The 23,320-nt window shown below is 40.5% G+C and overlaps 1 protein-coding gene across 1 annotated transcript in view; it reads left to right on the forward strand.

Moving 5' to 3' along the window:
• Window positions 1–23,320, forward strand: part of dhx36 (DEAH (Asp-Glu-Ala-His) box polypeptide 36) — a 126,506-nt gene that overhangs the window by 32,891 nt on the left and 70,295 nt on the right. The window contains exons 2-6 of the mRNA XM_043701658.1: window positions 6,950–7,077; window positions 11,341–11,503; window positions 12,959–12,997; window positions 20,350–20,520; window positions 22,347–22,426. Coding sequence (XP_043557593.1) covers window positions 6,950–7,077; window positions 11,341–11,503; window positions 12,959–12,997; window positions 20,350–20,520; window positions 22,347–22,426 — 581 coding nt within the window. The remainder of the gene's footprint in view (window positions 1–6,949; window positions 7,078–11,340; window positions 11,504–12,958; window positions 12,998–20,349; window positions 20,521–22,346; window positions 22,427–23,320) is intronic.

Below are 23,320 nucleotides of genomic sequence, written 5' to 3' on the forward strand. Positions count from 1 at the left end.
ATCTAGTCCCACCTGCCAGCACCCGGCCCATATCCCTCCAAACCCTTCCTATTCATATACCCATCCAAATGTCTCTTCAATGTTGCAGTTGTACCAGCCTCCACCACTTCATCTGGCAGCTCTTTCCATACACGTACCACCCTCTCGTGAAGAAGTTGCCCCATAGGCCTCTTCTTTATTTTTCTCCTCTCACCCTAAACCTATGCCCTCTAGTTTTGGACTTCCCGATCCCAGAGAAAAGACTTTGTCTATTTATCCTATCCATGCCCCTCATAATTTTGTATACCTCTATAAGGTCACCCCTTAGCCTCCGACACTCTAGAGAAAACAGCCCCAGCCTGTTCAGCCTCTCCGTATAGCTCAAATCCTCCAAGCCTGGCAACATCCTTGCAAATCATTTCTGAACCCTTTCAGGTTTCACAACATCTTTCTGATAGGAAGGAGACCAGAATTGCACGCAATATTCCAGCAGTGGCCTAACCAATGTCCTGTACAGCTGCAACATGACCTCCCAACCCCTGTACTCACTACTCTGACCAATAAAGGAAAGCATACCAAACGCCGCCTTCGCTATCCTATCTACCTGCAACTCCTCTTTCAAGGAGCTATGAACCTGCACTCCAAGGTCTCTTTGTTCAGCAACACTCCTTAGGTCCTTATCATTAAATGTATGAGTCCTGCTCAGAGTTGCTCTCCCAAAATGCAGCACCTCGCATTTATCTGAATTAAATTCCATCTGCCATTTCTCAGCCCATTGGCCCATCTGGTCCAGATCCTGTTGTAATCTGAGGTAACCCTCTTCGCTGTCCACTACACCTCGCATTTTGGTGTCATCTGCAAACTTACTAACTGTACCTCTTATGCTCGCATCCAAATCATTTATGTTAAGGACAAAAAGTAGAGGGCCCAGCATCGATCCTTGTGGCACTCCACTGGTCATAGGCCTCCAGTCTGAAAAACAACCCTCCACCACCACCCTCTGTCTTCTACCTTTGAGCCAGTTCTGTACCCAAATGGCTAGTTCTCCCTTTATTCTGTGTGATCTAACCTTGCAAATCAGTCTCCCATGGGGAACCTCGTCAATTGCGTTACTGAAGTCCATATAGGTCACACCTATCTGTCCATATCAACCCTCTGTTGCCTCTTTAAAAAACTCAGTCAAGTTTGTGAGACATGATTTCCCACGCACAAAGCCATCCATGCCACCATTCCTCGCCCACACCCCTGCAACTCACTAAGTCCCCATCTCTGTCCAACGCATTCCCTAACCACACACTCCCTTCTCCCTAATCCAATTCATTTACCCCTCCATCCCCTGTTATCTCCCTCCAATCACTTCCCCTTCTGCCCCCAACTTACATCTTGCCCACAGATCCCTCATTAACAGATACAATATATATCACAACATCAATGGGAAAAGAGTGCTTATCCATTGTTACATTGTTATCAATTGCATTGACGTTTTCCTGAGATTAGTTCAAAGGGCTTCAAACCAATTACTTTTGAATTGTCATCATATGTGTACAGAAGTGAAGTGACCACTTTGTGAAAGTTTACTGAGCACAGTGAGATAAATGACCCAACAAATCTCTCTCAATGGGAAAATGTTGATCAGAACATTTGAGGTCTTTCCACTCCAACATCCTCTTGTTACAGTGGGATCTTTTACCTTTGTTTGAGAGAGGGAAGTGCATCCTGGTTTTATCCAGTCATTTGGAAGGCCCATGTCCGAAACCAGAATTTTATGGCAACATTACAAATCATATCACCTAACAATTTTTAGGATTTCCCGTGTTGGCTTAATAGACGAATTGTACCTGCTATTACAGTTCACTACATTATGGTATTTAGCAGGAAGTCATAGAGTCATAGAGATGTATAGCATGGAAACAGACCCATCGGTCCAACCCGTCCATGCCTACCAGATATCCCAACCCAATCTAGTCCCACCTGCCAGCACCTGGACCATATTCCTCCAAACCCTTCCTATTCATATACCCATCCAAATGCCTCTTAAATGTTGCAATTGTACCAGCCTCCACCATATCCTCTGGCAGCTCATTCCATACACGTACCACCCTCTGCGTGAAAAAGTTGCCCCTTAGGTCTCTTTTATATCTTTCCCCTCTCACCCTAAACCTATGCCCTCTAGTTCTGGACTCCCTGACCCCAGGGAAAAGACTTTGCCTATTTACCCTATCCATGCCCCTCATAATTTTGTAGACCTCTATAAGGTCACCGACGCTCCAGGGAAAACAGCCCCAGCCTGTTCAGCCTCTCCCTATAGCTCAAGTCCTCCAACCCTGGCAACATCCTTGTAAATCTTTTCCGAACCCTTTCAAGATTCACAGCATCTTTCCGACAGGAAGGAGACCACAATTGCACGCAATATTCCAACAGTGGCCTGACCAATGTCCTGTACAACCACAACGTGACCTCCCAACTCCTGTACTCAATACTCTGACCAATTAAGGAAAGCATACCAAACGCCGCCTTCACTATCCTATCTACCGGCGACTCCACTTTCAAGGAACTATGAACCTGCACTCCAAGGTCTCTTTGTTCAGGATACAATTCGGTTATGTTTACTTTAATGATGGAAAGGGATTAGCATATACCGCAGGGCAAGATTCTAGCTGGTGGAAGGGATTAGGCAGGATTTAGGATGCATAGAATGGGGAAGGAAACTGCACAGGATGGCTACAATTGAATTGTGGAGCTTATGCAAGGAACAGCTGCTGCAGATCCTTGATAAGTATGTACTGGTCAAGCACGGGAGCCATGGTTTACTAAGGAAGTTGAATCTCTTGTGAAGAGGAAGAAGAAGGCTTATGTTAGGATGAGATGTGATGACTCTGCTAGGGTGCTTGAGAGTGACAAGTTAGTCAGGAAAGACCTAAAGAGAGAGCTAAGAGCCAGAAGGGGACATGAAAAGTTGTTGGTGCTAGGATCAAGGAAAACCCTAAGGCTTTCTGTAGGTATATTAGGAATGACCAGAGTAAGGTTAGGGGGCAATCAAGGGTAATAGTGGGAAGGTGTGCGTGGAGTCAAAGAAGATGGGGAAACGCTAAATGAATACCTTTTGTCAGTATTCACATGAGAAAAAGACAATGTTGTTGAGGAGAGTACTGAGCTAAGGCTACTAGATGAGATTGGATTGAAGTTCACAAGGAGGTGTTAGCAATTCTAGAAAGTGTAAAAATAGATGAATTCCCTGGGCTGGATAGGATTTATCCTAGGATTCTCTGGGAAACCAGGGAGGAGATTGCTTAGCCTTTGGCTTTGATCTTTATGTCATCATGACTACAGGAATAGTATCAGAAGACTGGAGGACAGCAAATGTTCCCTTGTTCAAGAAAGGAAGTAGAGGCAAACCTGGTAATTATAGACCAGGGGGTTTTCCTTCGGTTGTGGGCAAAGGGTTATGAGAGATAGAATTTATAATAATCTTGAAAGGAATAAGTTGATTAGGGATAGTCAACATGGTTTTGTGACAGGTCGGTCATGTCTCACAAACCTTATTGAGTTCTTTGAGAAGGTGACCAAACAGGTGGATGAGGGTAAAGCAGTTGATGTGGTGCATATGATTTCAGCAAGGTGTTTGATGAGGTTCCCCAAGGTAGGCTATTTCACAATATGAGGCGTGGAATTGAGGGTGATTTATGGTTTGGATCAGAGAGGGTGGTGGTTGATGGGAAATGTTTATCCTGGAGTCCAGTTACTAGTGGTGTACCGCAAGGATCTGTTTTGGGTCCACTGCTGTTTGTCATTTTTATTAATGGCCTGGATGAGGGCATAGAAGGATGGGTTAGTAAATTTGCAGATGACATAAGGTCAGTAGAGTTGTGGATAGTGCCCAAAGATGTTGTACATTACAGAGGGACGTAGATAAGCTGCCAAGCTGGGCTGAGAGATGGCAAATGGAGTTTAGTAGGCAGAAAAGTGAGAGGTGATTTACTTTGGAAGGAGTAACAGGAAGGCAGAGTACTCTTAAGAGTGGAGATGAGCAGAGGGATCCCAGTGTCTAGGTACATAGATCCTTGAAAGTTGCCACCTAGGTTAATCGGGCTGTTAAGAAGGCATACGGTGTGTTGGCTTTTATTGGTAGAGGAATTGAGTTTCAGAACCATGAGGTCATGCAGCTGGACAAAACTCTGGTGCGGCTGCCCTTGGAGTATTGAGCACAGTTTTGGTCACTCCATTATAGGAAGGATGTGGAAGCTTTGGAAAGGCTTCAGAAGAGATTTACTCGGATGTTGCCTGGTATGGAGGGAAGATCTTACGAGGAAAGGCTGAGGGACTTGAGGCTGTTTTCGTTAGAGAGAAGTAGGTTGGGGGATGACTTAATTGAGGAGAAAGTGAGGTCTGCAGATGCTGGAGATCAGAGCTGGAAAAGCGCAGCAGGTCAGGCAGCATCCAGGGAACAGGAGAATCGACGTTTCGGGCATAAGCCCTTCTTCAGGAATGACTTAATTGAGACATATAAGATAATCAGAGGGTGAGATAGGGTGGACGGTGAGAGCCTTTTTCCTTGGATGTGATAGCTAGCATGGGGGGTCATAGCTTTAAATTGAGGGGTGATCGATATAGGACAGATGGCAGAGGTAGTTTCTTTACTCAGTAGTAGGGGAGTGGCACGCACTGCCTGAAATAGTAGTAGACTCGCCAACTTTAAAGGCATTTAAATGGTCATTGGATAGGCATATGAACAACAATGGAATAGAGTCGGTTAGATGGGCTTCAGCTTGATTTCATAGGTTGGTGCAACATTGAGGACTGAAGGACCTGTACTGCACTGTAATGTTCTATGTTCCTGACTCTACATAAATGTATTGGCCACAAGAGCACTTCAGAAGCTAGGAATAATGCTGAGAGTAATTCTCCCCAAGCTTGTTCGCCATTTACAGCCTAAAGTCAAGAGTGTGATGGAGTACTTCCCACTTGCTTGGATGAGTACAGTTTGACAACACTTAAGAAACTTTAAATTATCCAGAACAAAGCAATCTGTCTGATTAGCACCACATCGACAAACATTCATTCATTTCACCAATGCTTAGTAGGAGCAGTGTGTACTGGTTACATGATGAACTGTGGAAATTGACCAAAGCTAATTGTACTGCACCTTCTAACCCCATAACCACTTCCATCTGGAAGGATAAGGATAGCAGATACATGGGAACACGACTTGCAAATTACTGTCCAAGTCACTCGCTATCCTGACTTGGAAATGTATCGCTGTTTATTGCAGTGTTGCTGTGTCAAAATTCTGGAATTCCTTCCCCAGTGGCATTGTTGTGTACCTACAGCACTTCAGTGGTTCAAGAATCAGCTCACTATCTTTTGTTCAAGAACCAGCTCACTATCTTTTGCTGAAGGATAACCATGCACAATAAATATTGGCCTGACCAACAGCGTCCATGTTCCTGAGAGAATTTCAAAAAACAATTGTGAAATCTTTAATGTGAGGGAGTGTTTCCTAATTTTTCTTCTGAAAGGCCTCACTGTAATTTTGTCTCTTTTTCCTGATTTTCCTCCGCCATTTCAGTAGTTACCTCAGCAAATTAAAACAGAAAAGTTGCCATAATCTCAATATTTCATCCTCACTAACTGGAGCCCCTAGGGGTGTGTACTCAGCTCCCTACTGTACTCCCTGTATACCCATGACTGCATCGCTAAATACTAGACTAATGCCATTTACAAGTTCACTGATGACACCACCACAGTCGATTGAATCTCAGATGGTGATGACACAGACTACAAATGGGAGGTGGAAGACCTGGAAAAATGGTGCACTGAAAACAACCCAGCTCTCAATGCTGGTGAAACTAAAAAACTCATTATTGACTCTTGGCGGGATGTTACTCATGCCCCCCCCACACGTTAACAACACAGAGGTGGAACGAGTGGAGAGTGTCAAGCTCCTGGGAGTGGTCATCCACAACAAGCTTTCTTGGACTCTTCATGTTGATGCACTGGTTACAAAGGCCCACCAACATCTCTTCTTCCTCAGGCAGCTGAGGAAATTTGTTATGACGGTGAATACCCTTGCCAATGTTTTTAGATGGCCATCGAGAACATTCTATATGGATGTGTCACTACCTGGTATGGCGACTGTATCTTTCAAGATCAGAGATGGGTCACAGAGAGTGGTGTACTCGACCCGGACAATCACAAAGTCCAACCTCCCATCTATAGAGTCCATCTACTAGGCCCACTGTCAAGGAAAGGCCGCCAGCATTCTCAAAGGTCCATCCCACCCTGGCAATGTTTTTCTACAAACTACCATCGGGGAGAAGGTACAGAAGCCTGAGCACGGGACAGTTTATACCCTATTGTTGTTAGAATATTGAATGGACTTGCAAACTCTTAACATTCGCCTGTACCTGTGTTTTTGTTTTTGCTGCTACTTACCTATTACATACTTATCTTTGCTATTTAAATGTGTGATCTGCCTGTATGATTCGCAAGACAAAGCTTTTCACTGTGTCTCGGTACTCGTGACAATAAATTCAATTCAATTCAGAGCCTGTTTTAAGTCCTTAGAAAGAGACAATGGTGATAAGTTTAATCTGAGGGTCACCACACCTCAGGCGAGGGGTGAAGATGAAAAGGCAGGGCCTAATATTAATATCGACATTGATCTCATGCTGTTCAGCCAACTGAGCTAACTGACCCCTGAACAAGTGTTCCACTTATGATTACTACAGTTAGTAGATTGATCGTTTAATTGTGCTCTCAAATAAAAGAAGAATACTGCTGGAATTCTGAAAGCCAGAAGGTGCAGCAGAAAAATAGCCAGCTGGCATCTCTGGAAAGTGAAACACAGTTAACATTTCCCAAACTTGGCAATCTTAACAATTTTAATTATTCTTTGCATATTCAAGATGCTATAGTTTAATTGAGGTAGCATGTTTACCAATATTGTTCTGCTCTTTCTGCCTTATTGTAGAGGGCAGTTGTGCAGATGGATGAAGCAAGAGAGGAGCACATCACCCGACTGCTGAATTCTGTCCAGACACGGGGTGATTACAAAGATCAGCGTGCCTCAGTGTCAGCCGACTCTAGCAAGAACTGGAGGTAAGTAGATCAGCTTTTATTTTCAAAGTGTTTCTCTAAAATATAGCCATTTCGCATTCAATCCTCTATTGGGGTACACACATTAGTGTAGTGGTTTGTTGAAAAAAAAGTCTTCCTTTTCAGTAAGCTACAGGAAGGTCATACGGAGACTAGTTCAAGGCAATGTAGCAGTCACACTTGAAAGTTATGTACCCTTTTCCCATGTTAATTCCTGGGTTGGTGTGGTATTCCATACATCAACCTGGAGGGAACATTGTGGGCAAAGCCCTCTAGCCACGACTAAAATGAGCAATAAATAAATCGGATGGGTTTCCTGGTATCGATCCATATACCCAATATGACAAAAGTACAGTCTGCACAGATAACTTTACAATGTCGTCCTCACTAACATCTGGGAACTCATATCAAATTTGGGAGATCTGTACCACCGATTTCTCAAGCAACAACCTGACAAAGTAATATTCACCAAATCAGCAATACCAAAGAGTAATGACTATAGGCTGGTGAGCCTAACATCTGTCATAGATATATTGTTAGAATCCATTAAGGAGACTAACACGATGCATAGAAAATCATAACGTCAGGCAGTTACCATGGCTTTGTGAAAGGGAACAGGAGCTTAACAAATCGATTTGAGTTTTTAGAGGGAGTAACATGGTAGGTGACAGAGGGCAACCAGAAAATGTGGTGTACTTGAATTTCCAAAAGGCATTTGATAAGGTTGCTGTGTATTTAGGTGTGTAGGGAGTAACATGCGAACGTAGATGGGGGGATTGGCTAACAAATAGAGATTAATGGAGATTTTTCTGGTTTGCAGTTGCAACAAGTGACGTAACAGGGATCAGTTTGGGGCTTCAACTATTCCCAATCTATGCACCACTGTGAAACAATAGAGAGAATACTCGTTGAGACCAGAGCCAGGTCAATTATGTTCTAATGATGCAATTTACCCGATGGCTGAATCATCTCATTAATCCTACTCCTAAATTCTGTGTTCCTATATCTCACAGCTACAGTCCCAACTATCCCTACTATTCTAATCCCTGGTTCAGTCCTGCACCATTGGCAACACACTGCAGTACAATAGAGAGGAAGTGATTCTGGGAGTTGGACATTAATTCCAAGTCTCATGGTAAAGTCACACTGGGGCAAAGAAATCTGTTGGTCATCACCTCCTGCCTTCCCTGCTGAATACCACTAAGTGAATGAGCATAGCCAAAGAACAGAACTCTATTGGGGAGGTCTACAAATCTTGCTTTCAGAGTAGGGTTAGTCTCAACCTTGCTGCATTGCCTCACAAAAGATCGATTCATAACACATTCAGCAAGGCATCATTTTCTCAATAATTTGTAATTTTATGGTTTAGGATTTTCTTCATTCTACTGTCACCATTTTTTTAAAAAAAGGTAACACTTAACCCTAATTCAGTGAGACATACAGGACATGCTAAATATGCTCGGAGCAATATTTAGCATACCTAAAAATGAGGTGTTTGATTGATGCAGCTACAAGATAGGACTCCAACATACTAATTTGTGGAAGCAGCATGCTGCAGACAAAGCTAAACTAAAAGATTTTGTGTGATCAAAGGTCTACTTGAGGATTGATGAAGCATGTGCCCAAGTCGCCGTTGATTTTTGGCTAAAAGCGCCTTCGTCTGTCTCAATTCATTGTTCGTGAAAATAGTACACGTGCAAGCAAACTTGGTAAATTTCCTGTGCCATATCAAAGACAGTGTGACGTTTTCCAGTGGCGTGATCCTCCCTTCCCCAACCCCTGATCAGCATTGAAATCACAGGCCCAGCCAGTGTCAGTGCTTCCATTTTAGTGGTTTGATGAGGCTCGCTGAAGTGGGAGCATGTCAGAGAGTGAATTCAGGTTTAATGTGACAGTTGGATTTTGGTGGGTGCACTTTGTTCATAGTACATTTTGTTTGCCTGCTGTTCGCTGAGTGTAGTAAAAACAGATCTCGAACTGAGTACCGTGCTCCATGAAAGACTAGAGGCCAAATGGCCAGTTGAAAATTCATCAGACTGGATAAAGGAATCTTTTCAGCTGTGGTTTTTGAATGTTCATAAACACGTATGTATTTGAGGGCACTGATCAAGTTTTTCCATACATCACATTACCTTCTCAAAACTCACTATCACATTACCTTTTATTTAGAAGTAAATCCCTCAAAAACATTACCTGGGTAAAAGTTGATACTAACCTTTTGCTTAAAAAATGGATCACCAAACCTCTTTTGGTGCATAAATAAGTCCTGTTTGCAAAAAGGACTATATTCAGTTCAGTTTTCATTGGCTCACATTTTGCTTTTAATCATTAACAAAGTGATGAAAAGTTCCATTGTTGTCAAGTGGCACTGAGTCGTCAATAATCTGCTCACTGTGCTCTGTTTGGGTAGGCAAGAACCTCTCAACACCATATCTCATTACAATTTTGGTCTAAATGTAAACAAGATGTTCCGATCAACATCCAAGGTATTAGCATTGAACAGAAACTGTGTACCACCCCTTACACAGTGCAAGTCAGAAGATGGGAATTCTGCAACGAGTATTGCACCACCTGACTCCATAAACCTTGACCACCATTAGATGGCACAATCGTAGTTAAGGGAATACTCTTAATAGTGAGTAGCGCTCCAACAGCAGCCCAGAAGCTAAACATCTGTGTATGACAAAGCAGTCTGTTTCAGCAATAATCCATCTGTCACCTGAAACATTGTCTCTCAGTACCGTCAGCATACAGTGGTTGCAGTGTGTACTATTTGCAAGATGTACTACAGCAATTCATTAAGCGTTCTTCAGAAGCACCTTCCAAACGTAATCTCTACAACCATGAAGATTAAGAGCACCAGGCACATGAGGTTAACACGACTTCCTTCAGTGCTGGGTTAAAATCTTGGAATTCCTGCCTTCCAACATAATGGGACTATTCTTCAGATCAACCACTCTTGTTCAAGAGCTCTACTTTCATACCCACAACTTGTGGGTACTAAATGATGGCCTTACCAGTGAGGCCCACATTTGAGAATGATTCATATTTTAAAAAAATTGTAGGAACTTCCAGGACACTTACTAAGGTGTTTGTCCCCATATCTGGTCTAGTTAAAAGGCTTTTAAATTTACTGTGAGGTTGTTCTTGGTCCACTTTTTATTTGTCTACTTTAAATGTTTGCCCTCCTTTCCTGCTTACCATTTCCAGATGGATGCAGATGCCACTCTAATTTGGTTGGAAGTATATTTTATGCAGTGCGGTGATAAGTTACTTCCTTTGTTTTGTCTTAACCTGACATGTTGAAGCTGGATAAATATGAACTTCTGTTCTATTAATCTTGGCCTGAACACTGAGGGATGATATGGGATTCACCGCAGACCTGGCTGATAAGGGTGTGTGCACTATGCCCTCCTGGGATGCAAGGCTGAATTTATTTTAGCATCTAATGCATTTTGCCAGTGAATCCTCAAGGGGAAGGTGACAGATGTTTGTGAAGGAATCTGTACTGAGGGGAGATCTGTTTTTGGGCAGTTGGGCAAGAGTGAGCATTGTTGATTTAGTTTTGGTGAAATCTGATGGGTTTTGTGAGGGTTGGGGGAAGCAAGTGCTGAAAGTATGGAATTAAACAGCAAATGTTTAAAATACATATTGAAGTGGTTAACACAGATGGAGTGTCTGTCTATAATGTTAACCTACCTATTCAGGTACTCACTTATTTACATTTCCAAATAAGTCTGTCCAATGTAACTTATTAATGACAGTTTTTCCTCTGCGGGTCTCTGCACATATTTCAGGCTGGCACTTTGGTTCAAAATAATTTGAGAACTGCATTATTTGATTTGCTACGTTTTGGCTGAAAGATTGGCAAGGGTACCCTGGACCTGTTTGCCTGTTCAGGCAGGTGCAAACGTTCCCATGGCGGAATTCAAAAAGGAGGGAGTTCTGACTTTTTAATTAAGATATAGCCTTCAACCAACATCAATAAAACACATAATCTGGTTACTTATGTCCACAATGTTTGTGAGACCTTGCTGCTTTCACATTGGCTTGCTTTTCCCTATATTACAACAATTCAAAAAATTTGGTGTTGTGTAATGTTTTGCAATATCCTGAGGTTATGGAAAGCACAATAAAAATGTTGTTCTTTATTTATCCGCCACCATCACTGAAGCAGATTAGCTGGTTTTCTAACTCACTACTTTCTCTAGCAAACTTTTGATAGGTTTCTGAATATTATTTCTCCCCCCTTCCCACAACCCACAGGAGTGCATGTCCCTCTACATCAACCATCAAGGAAATTAAACCAGAGACCAGTGCTGATCTAGAGTACCTCTTTGAGACCATTACTCAGGATGTGTTTTTGGATGAAGAACTGAGGGAAGACCTTATGAAGAAGAAATCGAGCTTGAGATACTTGGATATGAAGGTAATAATGTTAGTGTTTTGATCAGTTAAGATGATGGTATGTCACAAAAAATAAATGGCGGGGAACATAATCACACCATGGTCTAACCTGTGAAGCCCAACCCTTAATAGTTTGTCATCCTGTATTTCTTTCCTCTCCAAAAAAGTGTCAGTGATTTGTAACACATTCCATATTACCAGTGTGATATGATGTGTAGAGTTGCTAGCTGTTCAGAAGGAAATTTTATATACTGGCTGTTGCAGTTGGTTAAATGCACTCTACTTTCACCCTGGGATTTAAATTCATCCAGATTCACAAACAAAAATCATCTTTGGTCTGTTTGTAAGTGGTCCATGTGAATTGAGTTCACGACGGTTCCTTGGTAGTCATCTATGTCACACAGCTGTACATAATTCAAAAGCTTCTTTCAGAGCACATAGAATTCTTGCAGGAAATAGAAAGGAGATTAAAAAATTTTACTGAGACAATTGAAAGGCAATTTTCAGAGTAATGTCATTCAACTAGAGTTAGAATCACATATAATAAGAGGTCCTTTGGCCCATTGTGCCTATGCTAGTTCTTTTAAAGAAGTATCCAATTAGTCCCATATCATCATCTGCTATGTCTGAAGACGCTGCCGATGACTTCATGGTCAGTTCATGTAACGTACCAGGAGACCACTCAATCAATTATGTTGTGTCTGTAGTAACATTTGATAGAATCTAGTGTTATTTTAACTAGACAACCAGATGATCAGAATTATGAGCAATCTTCAGTAAGATATTTTTTAATGGTTAAATTTTAGTATCTTTGAAAAGCTCTTGCGTAGAGGTACCAATTGGATCTGAATATATCTTAGTAAAAGCTTCAAGAACCTGCAAGCACTACCAAGCTGAAATTTCCCACAGAAAATGGTGGCAGTATTGTGACATTCTGTCAACTTCTGTAAAGAGGAAAAATCTGACAATAATACGAGCTGAAGAGTCTAAAACTGGACTGTTTAATTTCTCTTTGCAACAGAAACATCAGTAACAGCTCTCGCTTGCATAGTTCCTTCAATATAGCCATTAAAAAGTCCCAATGTGCTTCACAGCAATGGTTAAACAAAAATAGGATTTGGTACTAAACCACCTAGCGTAAAACATGTAGCTTTTTAGGGAGGGAATTCCGCAGTTAAAAGCAGAAACAACAGTGGTGAAGGAAATCTGTGACTGACTAATGAATTGCTTTTTTTTATTTCCAATATATTTATTTCTGGGTTTTAATTTTGCTTTTCCTGGTGCTGGCCACAGTCTGAATCCAATTAGCCAAAATAAAACATTGGATTGACATTGTAAAAACTAGACATATAGAATTTATTTCACAACTGTGGAGCACTTTAGTCAGAATCTAACTTCCTTGCTTTAGATGTTTATATATGATGGCAGTAACATTGTAACTTCTTAATCTATATTATTCCTATTTTATTTTCTCCAGCGATTTCGGGAGAAACTCCCTTCTTACGGTATGAAGAAAGTAAGTGATTTATCTTTGTATTAATTATCTTAAGTGGGCAGTTTGCTGTTGTATTTTAGAAAGTATATGCTACAAATCAAAGAAAGCCATGAAGTTGGCTGGAGCACCAGATCTGACTTTCCCAGGGAACTCCCTCAATCTGATGGTAACACTGAGGTAATTTGGCTCCATAGTGTTTATTTTTATATACCTCATAGAATTTCACAGTATGGAAGGAAGCTGGTTGGTCTCATTCTCCATTGCCCTCTGAATTCGTCATTTTCAAATATATATCCTGCACTTTATTTAAAAAAAAAATGTCTCTGTGGAACCTACCTTTGTCACTCCCCCAGGCAGTGTATTTGAAATCCTAACGACACTGAATTACCATATATACTCGAGTGATAGTCCAATTTTTTTACTAGTTTTTAAGTTAAATTTATTACGTGGATACTATTTTTGAGGGGCTGAAACTCATGCCTGTCAAAATTCATACCGTAACATTAGCAGCAGCCCAATTTATCTGTAAACGAATACAGAAAGAAAAAATGCATTATGGTAATTCTGTACACATGGAGCAGAACACAACAGCCAACGAACTGGAAGACCGGGAGCGGAGGGAAACAACTGGCAAACTGTAGCGTAATGTGATCGCTGGCACACTGACTCATAAACATTGATCTGTTATCTGTGAAGAACTAGGGCTGGACTTTACAGGAGATATATGAAAAGTTCCAGATTATTTGGCCAAAAAAATAGAGGATCGACTTTTACAAGAGATTGACTATTACTCTAGTATATATGGTAAAAGGTTTCTTCTTATCTCTTTCCTAGCTGTCTTGCTGACAATATTGACATTGTGACCCCTAGTTACTGAAGTACCAACTCGTGGAAACATAAATCCTTCTGTACCCTGTGAAAATTATTCATAATTTTGAACACCTCAATAGAATCGTCTCTTAATCTTCTCTGCTTCAATGAGAATAAGTCCATTTTTTCTGATCTTTGCATGAATCTAAAATCATTCATTCGTGCTATTATTCTAGTAAACTCCATTGCCTTTGCTTCAGGGCTTTGGCATCTTTCCTTTAAATAATTTGTTTTGTAGTATATATTGATGGTCCCCATAGCTGCAGTCATAGTAAAGGTTATTAATCTAACGACAGTAACTTTGCTAATGATGAGCAATTGAGTTGGATTTTTTATATTTACAGACAGCCATCTTTTTTTAAGAGGTAATCTTGCACAGACATTTACAGCTGGGGAGATGATCATATGGAAATTCATAAGGAAGTAAGGGCAAAGTAAACCTGTAGATGGAAGAGATGCTAGTTTTAGAAAACAGGTAGGAGTATGCCAAAATAATCAAGGAGAAGTTTTGCAATCCAAGCCCTAATATAAATCAATTGACATCCGCTGTAGTAAAACTGGATATAGTAAAGCCGATTGCTGCAAGTTAAATGAGAGATGGATTGCAATTGTAAAATGTCGGAGGAATCTTCAGAAAGCAGGACATTTGAAAAGGAAATTGATGTTCATATTGGCAGTAATACAAAGAACATATTTTGTTTGAAGTTACTAAGAAGGGAGAAATAGTTCAGGGTAGTCATGCAAATTCTTTTTGTAAATATTGGCAAGGAAAATCAGCTTTTTGGAGGGTCTGAGTTTTTATCTCAAAAAGAGGAGATATTTTCTTTTGCTTTGAATCAAGGAGATAAGCCATTTAAAAATTGAGACACACTTGAACAAGCTGGTCATTGATACTGGCTGATGACACTTTTGATGTTCCAGAGCGATCACAGAATGTTTTACAGGTACACAGAGCTTTCAAACCAGTCTCGTGATGAAATATTATTGGATATTGTGAAACCAATTCCAATCGAAGCATTTGACTTCATTCTTGGAAATGACCAGGCAATTTCTAGGAAATTGGCGTCAACAAGGATGACGGAAGGACCAGCAGAGATATTTAAACAAAAAAGCTGCAGTGTTACGAGAGCTACACGCGGATTGTTTCGGACTCTGGTGTGGCTAGATTCAGGCCCGTAGATTTTCTTTCATTCATTCTATGAAGCAGGGAGATGTTTTGGAAATTTAGTTATTGGATACATTTTTCAGAAATTTAACTGAAAAGGATGAAGGTAAAGCTAATGAGTGTGGTGTATTTAGCCCATCTTCTATAATGCCACAAACTGATTCAGCATTGATAGAGTTGTACTAGAAATTGAATCAGTATCCATATCAGAGTGTTCTTTCTTGAAAAGCAAAATGTTAATGAGAAAACAAAAACTACTTCAAACACCAGCAGATGAGGAATGAACAGTGATTCATCAAGTAGTAGTTGCATCTTAGTATTGTATTTTACATGCGTGGCTCATGAAATTCCAAAGGTTGGACACTTGGGTATTAGGAAAACACAGGCTAAAATATTGAAACCTGATTATTGGAGAAAATGAGGACTGCAGATGCTGGAAATCAGAGCTGAAAAATGTGTTGCTGGAAAAGCGCAGCAGGTCAGACAGCATCCAAGGAGCAGGAGAATCCACGTTTAGGGCATAAGCCCTTCTTCAGGAAGGGCTGAAGAAGGGCTTATGCCCGAAACGTCAATTCTCCTGCTTCTTGGATGCTGCCTGACCTGCGCTTTTCCAGCAACACATTTTTCAAACCTGATTATTAGCCAGGATTGCATGAAAATGTGGTAAGTTTATGAATAAAGCAGTTTGTATCTTTTGCTTATCATTCACAGTTCCAAGATGCATTGAAAATGTGATATAAAATTTTGATCATGATTAGAACTTACTGTCAGGAATTCTTTTGTTATTGTTCTCCATTGTGGATGTTCCTAATGAGTCCAAGGATTTAGTGCTTTGAACTACTATTTGGGCAGGAAGTGAAAAGACTCACCTTTTAAGTTAAAGAAACATTCTTCAACCAGAGACTCAGAAATTATGCTTCTAGTCTGTATTTCGAATTTGAGTGAATTTGGCCAATGGATGTAATTTGGCTAAAAAGCATCTGAAATGACCATAACAGTGAAACCTCGAACAGATAAAAATTTTAAAGTTTGAAATTTTGCTGCTGCAACTAAGGTACCGAAGGGGCTCTGTTACCTGAAGGACACAGGAGCAGGTGTATTTCGTTTGGGTAATCGAATTCCGAGTAACACAGTCAGCCGCGCATTGGGACCTTGCACTCTTTTGTCGAAAATCTGAAGTTCAATTAATTGAATACCAGATAATCAAAGTTCCTCTGTATTTGTGTTTTTATCTTTCTCTGGGGAATCATTAAAAGCAAGGTTCACGGGGTCTTAACAAATCAAAAAGAAATTGAGAGTTGTTAAATATGTGGTGAGTACTGGAGGAGAGACAATCAGTGCTTGTAATATTAATTTATTAAATATATACGATGACAGATGACGTGCTTATGGTTTATCTTTCAAAGACGCTCTTGCAGTTATACTTAAGAGGGCTATTATAGAATTTTATATCCGTTTCTTTGAATAGGCCAGAAAAAATGGTTTTGCTCATTGTGATACTAATATGGTGGATGCATTAACTGAGACATCTTTATAGACTCAATCGAGAGGGCTTAGCTCAAGTGAGGGGATTAAGTGCATGATGGACAATATTATTGAACCAAATCAAGGTAGCTGAACATAAACAATCATGATGGAGCCAAATCAGGGTGGGTCACAAAGGTCGTGAAGCCTCTCGTAATGTCAACACGATAATAAAAGTGGGCTTGTATTCTATTACGAAATTGGAAAATGCTTTGAACAAATTAGTCATGTATGAATATCACAAAAGCAAAAGGATACTAGCAAGTTCCATTAACAAATATAGCCAAAAAAATCAGCTTTTGTAGCATTGGGTAGAGTTGATCAGTGGAAAGTCATGCTGTTTGAAATTTGATTGTGTTTTTTGAAGAAATAGCAAAGCGATTGATGAGAGCAGAGCACTTGACTTCAGTAAGGTAATCGACAAGATTCCCCATGGGAGGTTGGTTAGCAAGGTTAGATCTCTTGAAATACAGGGAGAACTAGCTATTTGGATACAGAACTGGCACAAGGTAGAAGACAGGGTGGTAATGGAGGGTTGTTTTTCAGACTAGAGGCCTGTGATCAGTGTAGTGCCACAAGGATCTGCTGGGTCCACTACTTTTCATTATTTTAGATAAATGATTTGGATGTGAACATAAGAGGTATAGTTAGTAAGCTTGCAGAAGACACCAAAATTGGAGGTGTAGTGGACAGCTTCCCTCCGATTACAACAGGATCTTAATCAGATGGGCCAGTGGGCTGAGGAGCGGCAGATGGAGTTTAATTTAGATAAATGCGAGGTGCTGCATTTTGGGAAAGTAAATCTTAGCAGGACTTATACACAGAATGGTAAGGTCCTGGGAATGTTGCTGAACAAAGAAACCTTGGAGTGCAGGTTCATAGCTCCTTGAAAGTGGAGTCACAGGTAGATAGGATAGTGAAGAAGGCATTTGGTATGCTTTCCTTTATTGGTCAGAGTATCGAGTACAGGAGTTGGGAGGTCATGTTGCGGCTGTACAGAACATTGGTTGGGCCACTGTTGGCATATTGCATGCAATTCTGGTCTTCCCATTGGAAAGATGTTGTGAAACTTGAAAGGGTTCAGAAAAGGTTTACAAGAATGTTGCCAGAGTTAGAGGATTTGAGCTATAGGGAGAGGTTAAATAGGCTGGAGCGTCGGAGGCTGAGGGTTGCCCTTCTAGAGGTTTATAAAATCATGAGGGACATGGATACAGTAAATAGACAATCTTTTCCCAGGGTTCGGGGAGTCCAGGACTAGAGGGCATAGGTTTAGGGTAAGAGGGGAAAGACATAAAAGAACCCTAAGAAGCAACTTTTTCACTCCGAGGGTGGTATATGTATGGAATGAGCTGCCAGAGGAAGTGGTGGAGACTAGTTTAATTGCAACATTTAAAAGGTATCTGGATGGGTATGTGAATTGGAAGGGTTTGGAGGGATATGGGCTGGGTGCTGGAAGGTGGGACTAGATTGGGTTGGGATATCTGGTCGGTCTGGACAAGTTGGACTGAAGGGTCTGTTTCCATGTTGTACATCTTTATGACTCTAAATGAAAACACATCAGTGTTCCAACAATTAACTAGTAATGTTGTTGAAGGATTACTTAACTGTTAGTTACATCAACAATTAGGCTGTTGGTAGCCAAACCTAGTAGGAACATTTGCATCTTTGGCTGAACTGTTTGAGCAGCTACAGAGAACCAGTTTGGATATGTATCTGGCTAAGTGTGCATTTTCCTCGGCAAAGCTGATTTATTTGGGCTACACTGCATCAAGGCCAAGCAGCACCTAAAAAATGTTAAAGTGCAGGCTATTTTGGAATTTCCTGTGCCAAAGACAAAATACTTGATTTTTGTTTAATTTTGGCATGAGTGGTTTTTGTTGCAAGATTGTTTTGGACTTCATTGCTGCATGTTTAATAGGTTTGTTGAAGAGAGGCAAAACATTTGATTGAATGCAAAAGTGTCAGTGTTTTTGAAAACATGAAAGTTGTACTGACAACCACACTGATTTTTAATTGTGTTGAATTACACAAGACCATTCAAACTGGCTGTCAATGCCAGTGACACTGGGGCTGTTTGTTGGAAGATGACAAAATGAGGATTGAATGGCTTGTGATTTGATTTTTCAATGAAACTGACTGCATGTCAGCAAAATTAATTTACAGCGGAGAAAAAGATGTTTCAATCTTGGCTCTATAGCATTTGTCACCTATAGTGTGGAAGATTCCATTGTTTATCCTGATCGCAATCCTTTAATTTTCTTGGAAAAATTTGGGCTAAGAATTTAAAATTATTCAGTGGAGCTTAATTCTGCAGCCATATAATTTGAAAGTTTTTCATGAGCCTGGAAAACAAACCTTAACAATGGGCACTTTATCAAAAGCACATTTAGAAGGACAGAGTGATGGAGTGCACATAGACTTATGCAAAATATAGTTGCTGATTAACTCCTTGTATGCTTAATGTTAATATATTACTACTGTTAGTGCGACATGGAAGTAGTTCTAAACGTAAGTTTTGCTGAGTAATAAATGCTTCTGAAACTTAGATCACAGCTCCCCAAAGAAAAATGAAAACATAAGGTGTGTGATTTATATTTATTTTAGTATCATTTTGTTTGGAGATTGGATTGTGAGCTAGTGGTGTGTTGGTCTTTGTCTATTGATTTTATTGATTAAATAGAAGTCTATTGATTAAATTTGTAAGTAGCCATGACCATTTCGTTTAAAATGCAATATGACAGAGGGAGTGCTGGTGGAGACTGATGAGATTTTATTTTTGTTGGGAGAGTTTTTACTTGCGAGACAGAACCAGGTCTGGTATCGCTCATTAGGCTTTGGCTAGAAGAATCTGGATTTTTTTTGACTTGGGGAGGTGACACTGATACCTTGAAGAAAGCCCTTTCAGCTCAGATTGGCAGAAGTCATGGCTAAAACCAGACAGTTGTGCCTGAAGAAGAGAGACAATATCGAGCCATTCAGAAATAACATCCATCATTGTATGTTTAGTTTTAGTTTGAAAGTTCAGATAAAAAGTGGGGTTGGTCTAAAACCCTGAATGAGTTATTTGAAGCGTGGAACATTGAAGATCAGATATATGAAGATTTGAATAGCCCATCAGATTCTTGAGACTGGGAATTGAAGCCACAGTTAAATAAGACCCTGTAGGATATGGTGGTGAAGGGAATTCCCCCTCCATATGAGTACTGAGGAGGGGTGCTGTTGGGGAATCATTAGGATTGTATTTTACCATGAGTTTCAAAAATTTTAAATTTGAGTTGTATGTAAATAGCTTGGTTTATTCTATTTTGTTCTTCTCATTGGGAGAATAAATGATTGCTTAATTGTTAAACTCAAATCTACAGCATTGTGTGCTTGTGCTTTAGTGAAAGACCACCTTGTTTAAAGCAAAACAAAAAGAAAATGCACAAAAGTTATAGTGTTGTCCCACCAACAGCACTGAGATAAAGGTCCAACCATTCTTTTAAAGGTGTTGAATTAGTAATAAATATTTTGTCAGGACACTGGAATGAACTTTCCTCTTATTGTTCAGGTTATGCTGTGGGATCCTTTGCACCTGTTAAAGGGGCAGACAGGGGCCTGAGTTGAATGTCTTATCTGAAAGATAGCGCCAATAGGAATGAAACCAAAAGTAGCACAATTGCATTGACAGGCTTCATGCAGAGGCAAGAAATTGGATCCTACAATAATCAGATTGAATAATGAGCAATGATAATTTGAGTGTGAGCACCGTAGTATCTTGAATGTAGGCCTTGACTAACCTTGTGTTTTCTTTCATACCACATTTGCACTGCAGGAAGTTATAGACTTGATCAATGAAAATCAGGTGCTTGTCATAAGTGGAGAAACAGGTTGCGGGAAAACCACACAGGTGACCCAGTTCATTCTGGATGACTACATTGAGAAAGGCAAGGGTTCTCTGTGCAGGGTTGTGTGTACCCAGCCTCGACGGATCAGTGCAATCTCGGTAAGTCTGGCTAATTGTTTTGGCTTTTGTTTGTTTCAAGTACTTGATTTGGCTAGGATGTCCAGACAGTAGCCTGTGGCCCATGTGCTGCATACAAGCCTTGGTTTTTCACACTACGCTCCAGTAACTGATGCTTAGTGCACCGCGGAGCAAAGTTACCATCCGGCAGCACAGATCAAGCACTGGCATTTAGAACGAGTTCAGTTTCCAAAATATGAATGTATGAGCACAATTTAGAAATTGTCTTCTAAATTGGTAGTGCACTTCACAGACTTTTTTTAAAAAACTTAATTCAAGCAGATAACTGATCTTTGAGGAAGCATTTTAGTATAATGAGAATAAGTAATGATGCATTTTTAATTGTTGTAATAATTGAAAGATGCCTTTTCTAAACTAAAGCAGTCCTTAACTTTGACATACACAAAAGCATCAAGTTAATTTATTTGGACCCCATAATGTGCACTTTAGCAGGACCAATAGAGGAACTGATTATGTTATTTAAATAGGGAAAGGTTGCAAAAAGCTACAGCATGGATTTGGAGGTCCTCAAGCTTTAGTCACGAAGCTAGCCGAGAAGTTCAGGTGATAGGGAAGGCAAATGGAATAGTGGCCTTTATTTCAAAGGGAATGGAGTACAAAAATAGAGAAGTCTTACAGCTAAAGCTTTAAGACGCTAATTCGGCTACAGCTGGAATACCATGCATAGTTTTGGTTTCCTCATGTAAGGCATTGGAAGCAGTCCAGAGAAGATTCACTCGGCTGCTCACAGGTTTGGAGGGACTGCTTCAAGAGGGGAGGTTGTGGAGGTTGGGTTTGTACTCATGGGTGTTCAGAAAAATGATGGATGACCTCATTGAAACATATAAGCTTCTTCGGGGGCAAATTCCTGCAAATCCTAAGATTATAGCCTGGAGTGGTGTCATTTTCTCAATACTAACTATTGCGTTAAAGTGTTGTTAGCTTTGAAATAGTTTTGCTGCTAAGTTTACCATTCTGTAATCTCAGTGCCTGTTTACAAGTGAGGTCTGGTCATTTATGTTCTGACATAAACGGCAATGTTCCCAAAAAGCGAATGTGGATTTGCATGGTCCAATTTAAATGGCAGCAGTAAGTAACATTACCTATTGCAGTTCAATTCACCCTGTAAAGCTCTTTTCTTCGTGGAGAATTAAGATTCATTGATGTTTTTAATTTTCTCTGGGAGTGTATCGCTGGCAAGGTCAGCAGTTGCCTATCTAAAATTGTCCTTGAACTGAGTGGTAGGATGTTTCAGAGGCAATTAAGAGGCAACCACGTTAATGTGACACTGGAGTCACGTGTAGGCTAGACCAGATAAGTTTGGCAAATTCCTTTCTCTAAAAGGTATTGGTGAATTGGATGGATTATTGTGACAGGTAATGATAGCTTCATGATTCCAGAATGCATCCATTGAATGGAACTTCCCCAGCTGCCGTGATGGGATTTGAACCTGTATCAATAGAGCATTCTCCTCTGCCTCTGGACTACTGCTCCTGTGAAATTGCCATCACCGCACTGTGTATTCCATTGGGTAGATACAGAGAAGTTTCTGAGGAGGGATTTGAACACACAAAAAAAACTTGAAATTAAAGCCAGGGCATGCAGGAGTGAAATGAGGAATCACCTTTTCAGTAGGTAGTGCAAAGCAAGTCAGCCCAGGAGCTCTTTTGTACCTTTCAAGACTGAAAACAGTGGATTTTGTTTGGGTGAGAATATTGTGAAATAATGGAGCAAAGGCTGTAAGGTTAGGGCTGAATGGCCTACTCTTATTGTTGCCTGTAAGTGTCATTTTATTTTTGCACTTTCAGATAGCTGAGAGGGTCGCAGCAGAAAGAGCTGAAGCCTGCGGTGAAGGGAACAGTACTGGCTACCAGATCAGGTTACAGAGGTTAGTGCCACCTGTTTGTTAACTCATGGGAGTTGGATTAAGGCATGATTAGTGCTCGTGAATTGTTCATTAGGATAGAAGTTGGCCATTCAGCCTATTGAGCCTGCCCCACCATTCAGTACGATCAGAGCTGATCAATCACTTCACTGCCTTTTACCTGCCATGTCCCCTTAGTGACATTGCACTTCGTTGAAGTGCCCCCTGGTTTTAGACTTCCCAACCAGGCGAAACATGTGCATCCAACCTATCTATCCCATTAAATATTTTGTAAATTGTTGTGAATCATTCCTCGAAGTTATGGAGGATACAAGCCCAGTTTGCCCAAACTCTGTTTGGAGGGCAGTCTTGCCATCCTGCAATCAAGTCTGGTGAATCTTTGTTACACTCCCTTCATGGCAATAGTATCCTTCCTGAGATAAGGAGCCCAATTTGCATACAGTACATAATCTAACTCCACTTCTCTCCAGTTGCATCAAGATTTCATTATAACTCAATTGAAATCCTGTTTTATATCTTCCTCACAACATGCATTCTCACTTAGTTTTGTATCATCTGCAAATTGGTAAGTATTACATTTAGCCCACCTCCAAATGATTCCTGGGGGCCTGAAGTACTATACCCCACTGCTTGCAACCTGCCAATGCAAGATAGACCCTTTTAATTCCAACTCTGTTTCAGTTGTGCCACGGATGAACTTGGTTACCAGATGCTGTACAGTCTGTTTTAATATAACATGATAGTTCCGTTCCCATGCAATCCGTGTTATAAGAAAATAGAGTAATAGCAGCACCCTCCAAACCAATGGGACTGGAATTGCATTGTAGCCAATACAGTTAAGAAAAGTTTGCATTCTACAAATAATGGTCTAAATTCTTCAGTTGTGTTATAGCCAAT

This window comes from Chiloscyllium plagiosum, chromosome 13, assembly GCF_004010195.1.
Source record: "Chiloscyllium plagiosum isolate BGI_BamShark_2017 chromosome 13, ASM401019v2, whole genome shotgun sequence".
Lineage (NCBI taxonomy): Eukaryota > Metazoa > Chordata > Chondrichthyes > Orectolobiformes > Hemiscylliidae > Chiloscyllium > Chiloscyllium plagiosum.